The sequence below is a fragment of the Gobio gobio genome, assembly GCF_949357685.1.
Source record: "Gobio gobio genome assembly, chromosome: 7".
Taxonomy (NCBI): Eukaryota; Metazoa; Chordata; class Actinopteri; order Cypriniformes; family Gobionidae; genus Gobio; species Gobio gobio.
The window spans coordinates 29431110-29444570 of NC_137103.1; the positions used below are offsets into that span (position 1 = coordinate 29431110).

Genomic DNA, 13461 nt, shown 5'->3' on the forward strand with positions numbered 1-13461 from the left:
AGTGTCCTTATTTTATATATTTTTTCTTTATGAATTTCCATAAAATGTAATATATTTAAATAGCTTTTTCAAATTTGATGTAGTTTTGTAAATACTGATATAAATAAATAATATACAAAATAGGGAATTTCATGTTTTTTCTATGACATGTAAAATTTTTACAAATTGTCAGTTGTTTCCATACACACAAAATATAACATATTTAACTTTTTTATGACAGATGTTGCAGTTTCAATTTGTAAATCATCTCATCTTAAGTGTTAAAATATTTTTTGCTATTTTTTTAATGACATCTTGTGTCGGTAAGGACACAATGTTAAAGTGCCACAAAATCAAAAACAGGCTACTGTAGAGAACAACAGTAAAAGTAAAAAAAAAAAAATTTATATACTGAATATTTGTCATTTAATATACAGTAAAACACAATTATTAAGCTGAATGGTAAGGACGCACAATAAATACTAGAGCAGAAAAGATTACATTTACCTTATTTTTTGGTATTTGGTATTTTTGGCATTAACAAAAATGGTGTTTTGAGCTATAAATGCTTCATAATATTATATTAAATCACATTAATCAGTAATTATATTTTTTGTCAAGGTGTGTAATGGCACTGTGAATATATTTACAACAAATTTTAACATAATTTTAACATAAATCTAAAATTTCACTGCTGGGACTTAAAAGTGCCCGTAGTTGCAGAAACACCCATTAACGATAGTAATTTTTCCGTTTCAACCACTGGATGGCGCCCGTTTAATGTTTTGTTTTTATCTCAGGGTATGGGGGTGTGTCTTTCCCATAGACTGTAAAAAAAAATGTATGTTCCCGTATGTTGTATGAGTCAGGAAGCACTTCTTTTTAGTGAACTTTGTAACAGATTTACGTAATAACAGATGATTACGTTATAACATAAGAGATATTCGTTAGTGGTATTTTCTTAACATCTAAACGTGTCACTCGACTCTGACTTCACGGTAAGATACTCTTCCGTCTGCTAATGACATGACAACCGAGAGATACTGCAAGACTGTTTAATTACTTTATATCAAGAGAAAGATAATTGAACTTGTTTCATGCATTTAACGTTACCAATATAACTATTATGCATAAAGCTTGATTTGTTTAATGAATAGAAACACATACACTATTATTTTTATAGTGGTCATTATATGTATATTTACTGTACTCTGTTTTTCTTTGTTCTGTCGCAAGTTCAGACACCAATGAAACCATGACAGTGTTTGAAAACTGTACTGTGGTGTTAGATGTGAAGAATGTGCCTTATAAAGAGAAGAATAAACTGAGATTAGCTCTTCTGGAAAATGGAGGAAACATCTCCTATGTCATCAACAGAGAGGTTCGTATTATGTTCATTATTTAGCACTGCATGTCTGTCTTTTAAATCTAATCTAAGAGCAGTTACACTGAGACAAATCAAATAAACAGTTGGGTTTCATCATAGGGCGTTTACACTGTGTACAGACGTTTGCTTTGTTTAAAATGAACTAAGGCTAATTGTATATTATTTATCACGGCAGTACCATGGGAACTGTGCTTTATGTTTTATAATATTTAAAATAAGTAAAAGTGACACCAAGTGTGCAATGGTCCAACTAAAAGTCACCAAAGAGCTGCCGTGTATCTTCTGACCTGCTTTTATCTTCTCCAGTGCTCTTTTGTAGTCACTGGCAGTGTGAATGACCTGAGCAGTAACCGGCAGCGCAGCATCCAGAAGCTCCGGATCCCAGTGGTTGGGACGCAGTATGTGTGGAGCTGTCTGGATGAAGGGCATCTCCTGCCTTTGACGGAGCATAATTTGGCCCCACAGCTGGTTTATCCCACCTCTGAATTCATCTCTCATCAAGGTAGGAGATTCCTAAACCTCATTTAATTAATTCTCACTCTTTCGTGTAATTAATACAGTATTGAACAGAAGTCACATGAGATGTGAACAAAGGTGGAGGGAAAGAACGGATGGGAGTGTCACAGCCAGATTAGTTGTATTTGCTTAGAGTGGGTGTGTTTTGCTCTGTATTTGTATATGTTTGTGCTCTTGTGTTGCAGTACATTTTTGTTGTAAAATGTATTTGACATTACATTTAGGTTATAAGAGTATTAAATGAGAAAAGAAAACGTGCATTTTTGTTGACATAATGTTGTTTGCCATCATAAAGTGTCGACCAAGATACTAGAAAAAGAGAAATTCAAAGGTCAGTCTGAACTCCTAAAGACTGAGATTGAGACTCCTGAAAAGGGTGGGCCCAGTCTTGGCAGGTTCAGGTACGCTCTTTTTTTTGTCACCATCAGTGCTTGAGAGTTATTGATCAGTTTCTTTATTATTCTACTTTTTCACATCAGTTTCTATCAGTTTAGATGTGCTAAGTTACATCTTTTCATTTACCCAAAGCAGAGTTTACAAAGGTGACGACCATGACCTGCCTGAATTTCCTTCACATTTTCAAGTGGCCAAGTATTCAGTTTTTGAGAGGGTGAGTGAGAAAAATCTAATTTATATTGATCTTTGACTTAAAAGAGTTCATGTTCCATGTAAAACGCACTGTACACTTCAGAACTCAACATAGACAATTTATTCAAAGTAACCTGCAATTTATCACAACTCACTATAATCAGAAGAATAAATGTGCATATAACACCACGTTTACACTGTGAATTTGACAAGTTTTTGATAAGTGGACCTCAGGGGGAACATAAAATAGTAATATAAAATAATGAAAAATGTATACTGTCCTGTTTAACACATTCCTGAAGTGATTCTTGTAGCCCTGTTTTCGCACCACTGCCTGAGTTTGAAAGTGTTTTCATGTCTGTGTTGCAGGTCAAACCCAAGACTTTGTCTGTTTTGGAGCTCCAGAGTGCCAGAGGACGAGCAGGCCAGAAGTATCGTGTGTTGTGTTCAATCTTGCGTGAAGCTGAGGTTTGGTCATCTTAAATTATTAATCTTGTTATTATAGGAATAATAGATTGACTTGTGGTGACGGTGATGGACTCTCTCTCGCTACAGAGCGCAGTGGTGCAGGACAAGCTTGTGTTCTGTGGGACGTCTGAGGATGCTGTGGAAGCGTATCTGCTGCTGATGAAGGAGATGGAGACACAGGGATTCACAAAGACACACACGCTTCCTCCTGAGGTTGAGCGATTAGCATCCTACAGCCTGCAGCAGGTTAGACAAAAACAGAATGCAGATCTATTTTATTAATTTAATACTGTACAGTATATGCATATATAGTGTGTCCAATAGGTGTGAAATCAATGTTCACTCTTTTAATTTGCAGCTTCTGTTGGAGGAGAAGTTGAACTGCTGCACATTATCACAGGAAGTTGGTGTCTTTGTGGAGCTGGTTTGGACCGAAGCTCTCGGTTCCCTTAGTAACATCCTGACAGTCCCTGTCTCCAGCATCAGCCTTAATGATGTGAGAAGGACACACACACACACACACACACACACACACACACACACACACACACACACACACACACACACACACACACACACACACACACACACACACACACACACACACACACACACACACACACACACACACACACAACCAATCATGAAGCTCACAGGAATGTTGTGTGTTTAATGGCTCTGTGCTGTTGCAGGTGAGCAGGGTGGAGGGATTGTTACTACAGGCACAAAAGACTCAGAAAGAGGATGAAGTCAAGGCCCTGCTAGAGGAGGTCAACACTCTTCTACCCCTCAGAATGATCGACCCTCCTTCCAAACACAAGCTTGTGTCTCAGAAACTAGACCTTTGTCAGGTAACATGTCATTATAGTATACAGTTATTACTACTTTATGACCATTAAGATTTTGGTATTGTGATATTGTATTCATAATAATTAAGCTCATTTTACCTCATATTTTCATTACTGGATGGTTTTACTTGTATTTGTCTTGTAATTCTCATTACTCTCAAAAATATTTGTTAAATGTATAGATATATCATTACTCTAATGCATAGATTAAAAAAAGGAAAATGTTATACACATTTGTGGATTTTGGTAGATTCTTCAATTTGGATTTTTACTCCACAGTGCAGATTTAGTATTTTAAACTCTTCTGTCGTCCTCAGCTGATCAGAGACATTCTGAATGTGAGTGAAGCCACTCTGGGAAGCCCCTCGCCCTCGTCTCTGGGAAAGTATCGAGCTCTGAGGTGCAGCATTGAGGTTGTTCCGCCACAAAACCCTGAGTTTCATGTTGTCTCTCAACTGCTTCAGGACAGGTAAACTTGATCATGATGATTGTGGTCTGAAGGTCAAACATGAATATATTATGATGGTGTTAATCTTGTATCCGCTACAGGCCTGTTCAGATTCAGCAGATACTGCGTGTAAGCAGAGGGGTGGAGCTTCAAATGTTTTGGGAGGATTTAGGCAACATTAAGCCCCTCCTCCACTCCACTAGTCCCAATAGTTTTGTTGGAATACTGTCAAGGTAAGCGCATATTCTTTAAAAAATAATATTTACACACAGTGACAAAACCACACAAACCTGTGTCTATGACAGACCATGTACTGTGGTAGTGAACCATGTTCTCTCTAACATCTGGCTATAAATTGATAGCCAAAAAGTCACTTTTTGTAATGTCTATTCAATTATTTACTCTTCTGCAATAATCATGTTATGTCTTTTGTTCGTTTTTAGGATTTTCTCAGCAAGTGTTAATGCAAAATTCATTTGATTGCTCATTCATCTTATCCTGTAATTAATTAAATATATTTTTTTATGAAATGTTCTGTGTAGAGGTCTGCTGCTGCCCAGGGTTGGAGTCGAACAGCATGGAATTGAGAGGACAGATATCGGGAATCTTGGAGGAGGAATCTACTTCAGTGACTCTGTAAAGTCAGTGGTCTTCTGCATTACTCCGGCATCTTTTAATATAACAGATTCATAAATACTCTGACTCCACTTTCATGACAACTGAAGATTTGAGCGAGCTAGTAAGTTTCTTCTCTGCGTTAAAGGACTAGTGTGAAATACTCCAAGCCCAGTGTCACTGACGGCTCTCGGCTGCTGTTGGTGTGTGAAGTGGCGTTGGGTCGGTGCAAAGACCTGCTGAAGAAAGACACCTCTTTGACCTGCGCCCCGGACGGCCACCACAGTGTTCATGGAGTCCGTCGCACACCCAACAGACTCTCTGAATTTGAGGTGCATTTCTTAGTCATTTTCCTGTACTCAGAAATTTTGCTCCTGTTTTTGGGATCTAATGTGACTCTTGTGGTTGTGTGTTGGTTTCTATTTGACAGGATGATGAGTTTGTCATCTATAACACAGAACAGATCAGACTGAAGTATGTGGTTCAGTACACTCTGGAGGGGGACGAGTTAAAGGAGTTCCAACCTCATATCAACACCTTTGCGGAGCTCACACAGCCCGCTGACACATCTGACGTCTGTGAGTAACGTTCAGTGAGCAGGACATGTAGAGAGAGCTTTTATATGTGGAGGAATCTGTTTTAGATGATAACTGGGGCTGTCAAAGACATTAAACATTTTAATCAAATTACATGATGGAGGAGCCCATATCCTTGTGGGCAGCAGCGCAACAGCGACCTAAGTTTAAATCCTGCTGAACAACCCCTCATAATAATGGTGACATGGTTTGGGGGGGAGGGAGGTTCATTCCTCAGGGACATCTGATGCTCTGTAATGCTGAATGCATTGGATTTGTGAAATTTATCAGTGGTTTGATGTGTTTCTTTAGTGTCCAGTGATGACAGTGAGGGTTTGGAGTCCACTAAAAACCCTCTGGAGGAGATGACTGCAGGTTTGCTGGACAGCAGTGGTCAGAAACTTCCTCTTCAGGCTGTCAATGTGAGGTGCAAACTGATGGACCTACTGTGTCAGGTATGATACTACAGCGGTGGGCTGCAAGTATATTAGAGAAGCAGGGTTTTTAGAGAGAGTCATTGTTTTCTCTCACATGCTAAAAACAATGTTTATAAAATATTCAGAATGAAGAAACATTAGAATATGTTCAAAGATTCAATCAAAAATGAATTGTGAAATTTCGGATTTAGAAAAGCATAATGACTTTCACATGTAAATAAAGACATGAAAGAACATCATGAAAATAAATAAACAACTAAAAGCCAACACAATTAACAAGCTAAACAATCATACAAGAATTAAAACAAAAGACCCCATAATACAACAGCCATAAAGCCAGAGCATCATTTCAAACTCTATTTGTGAACATAACTTTCTCTGCTCTTTCACCAGGTCATCATATTTCAAACCTACACAAACAAGAGTGCTGTTCCCATTGAAGCAAAGTACGTCTTTCCACTGGAGGAGACGGCAGCAGTGTGTGGATTTGAAGCCTTTATCAATGGAAAACACGTCATTGGAAAGGTGCAAGTCATTCAGAATTTTTCAGATGCAGCCTCTGCTCTTCTTCATAACTGCCTTCTCATCAGTTTTCAATGTCTTTCTTTGTCCTGTAGGTAAAGGAAAAAGAGCAGGCTCGTAAGGAGTACAAGCAAGCCATAGAGAAAGGTCATGGAGCCTACCTGATGGACCAGGATGCACCTGTGAGTTACTGTTTCTTTCTCCAAGCATGAGTGATAATGTATCAGAAGGTTTCTCTAAGGTCATGTGTTTATGTGAGGCAGGATGTATTTACTATCAGCGTGGGGAACCTTCCTCCCGGAGCCACAGTTTTGATCAAGGTGACGTTCATCACTGAGCTGGTGGTGAGATCAGGCTCTATAGTCTTCTCATTGGCTGGCAGCGTGGCACCATGGCAACAGAGCGCCGCCCTTAATCAGACAACTCAGGTACGACGTGGCTGTTCTTTAGTCACTGTATTTAAACAACTTTTTGGGCTGCCGTTAGTTTTGACTGACAGTTGTGTTGTATTTCAGGCAACTGTTGAAAAGATTGGTGTGACGGAGCTTCAGTCAGAGGGGTGAGAATCTCAAACACTGAGGAAGTCACAGGGAAATTCACTAAAAGATTCACTCAAAATTATCATTGGCTTTATGTTTTGTTTTCAGGGAGTTTTCTCTGTCTATGTCCATTGAAATGCCTTACGAGATCATCAACTTGAGCTCTTCACACCGCATCAAAACCAAGGTTATTTTACTTATTTTTGTGGATTGTCTTACTAAATATTTGTTGGTGTTCTCTGAAGGAAATAAAATATTTGGTTATGAACAGTATTATTAACAGTATCAGTGTTTTTCCCGTTCAGATGACAGACTGTAAGGCAGTGATCAGCACGTTACCGGGACAGACTCTTGGATCTGAAGGGTTACAGGTGTCCTTCAGTCTTTCTGATATCCACATGCCCAGGATGTGGGTCGAGAATCATCCGGATAAATTTAGTCAGGTAAAGAAATGATCAGTCACATCTGATTCATATTGCAGACAAAAATGCTTCTCTTTCCTTCACACGCCCTGATCTAAAATACACACAGATACAGAAGGTCCTTCTCTGACACTCTCTGATCCCTGCAGGCCTGCATGCTGGTGTTTTATCCAGACTTTAAGTCAAGTGGGGTGTCCAGCTCTGGAGCTTCCAGTGTGAGTGATGTGGTCATTCTACTGGACTCCTCCAAGTCCATGCGGGGAGACGCCATGCTGAACGCCCGCAGGATTGCCCTTCAAGTCGTCAAATCTCTGGACCGCTCACTGAAGATCAACATCATCTCTTTCAGCACTGGTTAGTGCGCACTGAAACAATCTGCTGTGATCATCATGTACACTCTCAATTCTCTATTAATCTTGTGACTTGTAGTAAAGCATTCTGGGAAGAGAACAATATATGCTGGTTCTTCATTCACACAATGACATGTTAATCATACAATGTGTGTGTTTTTAAGATTACAAGGAAGCTTTTCCTGCACCAGTGCCTTTAGATGAAGCATCTGAACCAGCCAGACAATTTATTATGGTAAGTAATGTTTAAAAATGGTTAAAGATGAATGTTTTTGTGCTTTGAAAAGGGGCATATTGAGAGATTCTTTAGGTTTCTTGACTCCTTCCATCAGGAGACATCATTTGATTCACATTATGCATCATCCCTTTGTTTGATCTGTTCAGTTGTTGCTCATGGACGCTCAATTCCAATTAGAGCGAGATGTTTTGCCACCATAATGTTGTAGTTACAGCATCTGCCAGCAGGGTCTGACTGTACCACACTAGCCAGTTAAACCTCGACCCCTTGATTAATCACTAAGACTGATTAAAATGTTGATTTTTTTATCATTGCATGTGTGGTCTCTTCAGTCCTGTAGTGGCGCTGGTGGCGGCACTGAGCTGTGGCGGCCTCTCCAGAGCCTGAGTCTGCTGCCTCCCTGCCGGGGCGTGAGGAACATCCTGCTGCTCTCTGATGGACATGTTCAGAACCAGCCTTTGACCCTACAGCTGGTCCGAGAAAACTCCTGCCACACGCGCCTCTTCACCTGTGGACTCAGGTCTGCCTTTGAAGAGTTCTACACAAATCTCTTTATCACTTAAATGAATTTCTGAACCTTCAGTTTGATTGTGTTTGTGTTTGTCTAGCTTGACAGCTAATCGTCATATGCTCAGAGCTTTGGCTCAAGCAGGCGGAGGAACATGTGAATTTTTTGACACAAAGATGAAACACACTTGGGCAGAGAAGGTGAATCACGCTGTTTATTGTATTGTTGTTTTTATTAAGAAAAGGGGAACATTATCTTCCCAACATGGGCCGCTCTGAGGCTTGAGTTTAACAGATTTGCTGGTAATTTCAGGTGCGCGCTCAGGTTCAGCGTATGGAGTCTCCAGGCTGCAGATCAGTGGCGGTGAAGTGGCAGCAGTTTAATCCCACAGCGCCCCCTCCTGTTCAAGCCCCCTCACAGCTTCACGGCCTCTTCAGTGACTGTCACACTCTCATATACGGCTTTGTGCCGCACTGCACTCAGGTAGACCTGCTGTATTGTTATATTGGGGCATGTAAATGAATATAATTCAATATTATTTATTATATTCATTTAGTGACCAGCAGTGTGGAAAATATGCCTTGATTATTTATTTTTAATTAGATTTCTGCTGTATTTTAGATCAGAAAATAACATTTTCATTGTATCTGCTGCAGTGGTTAAAAACATCACCTTATGAAGCAATTTCAAGAGTGAGATTTATTAAGATCAAAATATGTAATATTACTCAGAAAGCTGTACAATTATTAAGATTTTTTAGCCAGCTATATTGAATTGTGTAATATTCACTCTTTTAGGCCACACTGTTTGGTGATTTGAGTGGGCAGGAGATCAAAACAATGGTTTCCACCACAGAACTACAAAAGACGAAAGGAACTGTGAGTGAGCGTCTTAAATACTTCATATAATTTGAAACAATTGTTTATCAGGCATTTAAAGAGTGAGTGTGTGTGTGTAGTTCCTTCACAAGTTAACAGCAAGAGCGATCATCAGAGACTTTGAAGATGGCATTCTAGGCAACAGTGAGGCAGAACATGAGGTACAGTATTTGGCTACATGTTGCTGTTTATAATAGAACTATCAGAAGAACTTGACCTGCTGTCTTGTATCTCTATCAGGGGAAGAAAGCAGAGCTGAAGTCTTACATCATTGAGCTCAGTAAAGAGTTCTCCATCCTGTCCCAGTTCACAAGCTTTGTTGCCATCGAAGAGAGGGTACGGTTACTGCTAATGTAGGGGTTATGTGTTCAGATCATTCATTCTAAACTGTAACAATGGATGACTTTTTAAAATTATATAATCTAAATTTAAATCTGTAAATGTAAGGTTTTAAATCTGTAGCAATAATCTTTCATTGTTTTTTCAGGCAAAGAATTGGGTTTTTGTTCAAGTTTCAGTTGTTTAAGGTTCAGTTGTTTTTCACAATCAAGAGAAACAAACAAAAACTCAACAACTATGTTGCTCCGTCTTTCTTTCTAGCTTAAAGTAAACGTACGTGTACGTAAAGACGGTTCAGTAGTAAAAACCATTACAGTATAAAAAGGGTGACCTAATAAATACATAAATAAATAACATGTAATCCCAGTAATCATCTACCTTTCCTAATGCATAAACAATAAAAAAAAAAGCTATGGTTCTTGCATGTGTCTTTAGGCAGCTTATCCTATTATAATCGTTAATTAAAAATAATTAATAAAGCTTAAAAGGTGACCATCTGTGCACATTGTGAATCAAATTTTCCGACCTGGACACTAAATGGCCCAACAGCAAAATGTATTGCAGATGCTATATTATGAAAATATACCAAATATTGATAATGTATCAGCCTTGCTGATAAGAAGTCAACTTCTGCTAAAGTGTAATATATGAAAGTTAAACTAAAATTACTTTGATTTCATTTGCTCTTTGTAGGACCAGAATCAGCTTGACACTGGATTGACAGATATTCCTAAACTCATATCAGAAGAGGATGTGGATATTTTACCATATCTGAGCTGGACTGAAGAGAAGCTTGAGGCTGAGCATGTTATTTGTGCTGAAGATATATGGGTAACAACAAAATGGTCTATTACAGCTGTAATGTAGTGATCTAAGATGACATCATTCAGTATTCAGATCTTTAGTATTCGCAGCAATAATGTTTATTTTTGTTTTGTTTATTTTTTTCAGATGGATTCAGAGAAATCCAGGAGCGGCTCCGCATCTTCTGATATGCTGGGTCTTGCTTTTAAAGAAACTCCATTGGATGATGATGTAGATTATTTAGAGGAAAGCGATTCATCTATTGATGAAATTATAGCAGATGCAGGTTTCTTTTCTCGTTCTTGCTCCAGTAGCATCTGGCGTCCTTCACGTTTTGATGGTAGCATTTCCGGTTCAGCAAAAAGGCTCTTGAAACGTTCTTGTAGTCCTGCTGTAAGTGATCCGAAGCCTCAAGTCTCACCTCCCTCTGCTGCCAGGCGTGGTGCCTCAATGGATGTTCCCATTCCTGTAGCCCATTCTTTTCTTGAGTCAGTGGAACCTCTCTCCATGGTTAACAGGCTTTCTTCTTCTCCTCCTGGTGGTGCCTCCATGAGGGACAGGCTCACCGATGACTTTATAACAAAAGCAGCTTTCCCTTCTCCTCCTTGCTCCAGTAGCAGCTGGCGTCCTTCACGTTTTGGTGGTAGCATTTGCGGTTTCAGAGGCTCAGCAAAAATGCGCTTTAAACATTCTTCTAGTCCTGATGTAAGTGATCTGAAGCTTCGAGTCCCACCTCCCAGTCAGGGGTCAGTAGAATCTCTCTCCTCAAATTACAGCCTTACATTACAGACAGAAATGATTCCTGTAGATGCCTCAATGGATGCTCCCCTTCCTCATCACGTTCGTGTCATTCGTGGTCTTAAAGGGTCAATGGAACCTCACTCCGGCCCTCAACGGATTTCTCCTGGTTCTCCTTCTGGTGGCGCCTTGATGTCCATATCTGACTCAATGAGTGACGAGTGTCTTCGTCCTCGTCCTCTTCGTCGTTTTGCTTGTAGACGTGCACCTGAGTTATTTTCTCCCAGCCCTCCTCCTCCTCCTCCTCCTCCTCCACTTTTGGACAGGGTGAGCGCATCTTTTTCAATGAGTGAAACTCCTGCCCTTCGCTGTCTTTCAGAGATCGAGCATGACACCTCAACTCCTCCTGTCTGTGCAGGTCCTCCTTCTCTTAATCGTCATACATCTATACAGCACTTTTCTTCCAGCCCTACTCCTCCTCCTACAGTTTTTGGCAGGGAACATGCATCTCTTTCAATGAGTGACAGGGTTGCTGGCTCCGCTGTCTTTGGTTATCACGCAGCTTATGGGGCGCTCTCTCGCTCTGAATCTAGTGGCTTTGGTGGTTTTCTCCAAAGTACGAATGAGCCTTTGGGTCTTTTTGGTTCCTCATCCTCTGGACCTTTTAAAGCATCTCATCAAGCAGCAGAAGAAGCGCAGCAACTACCACAGTCACAATGTAAGTTGGCTCACATCGATGAGATTTCGTCTGTGATAAATGTTGATATGGGGTAAAAAAACCCTCTTTCTATCCTTTGTCTCATTTTTATATCATTGTCTCATCTTTCTATCCTTTGTCTCATGAAGCTATGCTAAGTGACACTCCTGAGTTTGGTTTTCTACCAAGGACACAACATTTCACAAAACCTCAAGACATTTGGGATCTGTCGGTCAAGGCAGTTAAATCAGGCAGACCTGACACAGTGGCCTGGAATGAGCTGTTTGAGCTTCAACATGAGGTTTTTACACATTAATGCACTAGATTATATACAGTATGTAAATGTGTAAGTCAGAGAATATTAACTTATACATTGTGTTTGGATGTAGGATGGATACTGGGAGTGCACTGAGAGGCTGAGCAGCTTCCTCAACCTGGACGTAGACTTTTTTGCCAATGTCTTCCTTAAGGAGAAAGGCATCCGTTCATTTGGTAAGAAGATTTCTGAAATCTAATCTTCTTTATTTTTCAGACACAGTTTGTCAGTGAGAATCAGGAAATCAGTCACGTGTTTTTTCTGTCAGGTGTGAAGGCTCATGCGGACGTTCTGAGACTGGTGGCGACTCTGCTGGTGCTGCAGCTGATCCGGGTGAAGAAGCTGGCAGTGGGACGGTTGCTGGAGTCTCTCCTCCGACTGAAAGATTCCCCGGAGCCCAGGTACGAGCACACGTCCTCATAGTGATTCACTCTTGTATTTTTGGATTCATAACTTTGTGCTCTCCTCCATACAGACCGATGCACTGGGAGGCAGTGAAGAGGGCCGTGGACTGGGCCTGCCGGACAGATAGACAGTATCCGTGTGTGTGCAGCAGGCTGGAGATCGGCCGGGATTGGGAATCATCTACACGTCAGCTGCTGGGCTTTGATTCTCCACACCCACATTCCCCTCTCAAACCTGTTCTGGAGAGACGTGTATCAGTCATGTAGAAACTGGACACACACTTCCCTCTTCATTTACAGTTGATGTTTTACAAGCAGCTTGCTTATTGCAAAATCAATGATTTTATAGCCTTGAAGTGGCCTTCAAAATATATTTGGACACTTTTGAACTATAAGAGTAACGCAAAATATTGACATAGCCTAAAATGTCTGAATTTCATTGTATTAGAAAATATCAAAGGTTATTTGCAAGATATTTTTTAGAACAAGACTTTTTTTTCAATTACTTTTAATCAAGTATCAGTGATTTTTAGTGGATGTATGAAGTAATTTCTCCGCAAGTTCACACAGATGTCCTAGCAGAGCAAACACCACTGAAGTTCATCACGTTTTTTTTTTATCATTTAAAATGTAACAATAAATTTTTGTCAAATGATTGTTAACGTGTGTTTGTGCTGTCTTTCTTTAAGTAAATGAAAATAAACATAGGCCTATTGTACAGTATTGAATATATATAGTAAATGCTGGTCCCTCAAGGACTGGCACACACTGCCTCCTGTTTTGTGTAATCAACCATCATAGTTGTCACACATGTAGAACTGGATGTTCAAACAAATTGCACACCG

General features: G+C 39.9%; 1 protein-coding gene across 3 annotated transcripts; it reads left to right on the forward strand.

The window, feature by feature from the left end:
* The first annotated feature begins 804 nt into the window (after positions 1-804).
* Positions 805-13277, forward strand: LOC307128836 (protein mono-ADP-ribosyltransferase PARP4-like). Of its 3 annotated transcripts, none has more exons than XM_079820843.1 (35): positions 805-1032; positions 1216-1360; positions 1673-1868; positions 2178-2283; positions 2414-2492; positions 2840-2938; positions 3026-3184; positions 3297-3434; positions 3631-3789; positions 4104-4255; positions 4336-4467; positions 4777-4875; positions 4998-5181; positions 5280-5427; positions 5737-5879; positions 6255-6386; positions 6479-6565; positions 6647-6811; positions 6899-6942; positions 7031-7109; positions 7228-7365; positions 7494-7698; positions 7859-7929; positions 8265-8452; positions 8541-8640; positions 8753-8923; positions 9238-9318; positions 9399-9479; positions 9559-9654; positions 10351-10488; positions 10609-11917; positions 12046-12197; positions 12286-12388; positions 12481-12613; positions 12688-13277. In XM_079820843.1, the coding sequence occupies exons 2-35, from the start codon at positions 1235-1237 to the stop codon at positions 12881-12883; spliced, it is 5589 nt and encodes a 1862-aa protein (XP_079676969.1). In that variant the 5' UTR covers positions 805-1032; positions 1216-1234; the 3' UTR covers positions 12884-13277. The 3 variants fall into 3 exon arrangements, with proteins under 3 accessions (XP_079676969.1, XP_079676968.1, XP_079676970.1); XM_079820842.1 differs by having other exon boundaries at positions 818-977; positions 1221-1360; XM_079820844.1 differs by having other exon boundaries at positions 878-977.
* The last annotated feature ends 184 nt before the right edge of the window (positions 13278-13461 follow it).

Bases quoted from the DNA above. Each gene is read 5' to 3' on its own strand.
- LOC307128836 (XM_079820843.1), top strand. From the start codon at position 1,235: ATGACAGTGTTTGAAAACTGTACTGTGGTGTTAGATGTGAAGAATGTG. The intron at 2,493-2,839 runs GTGAGTGAGAAA...TCTGTGTTGCAG, and splicing joins AGTATTCAGTTTTTGAGAGG to GTCAAACCCAAGACTTTGTC. The intron at 11,918-12,045 runs GTAAGTTGGCTC...TGTCTCATGAAG, and splicing joins GCAACTACCACAGTCACAAT to CTATGCTAAGTGACACTCCT.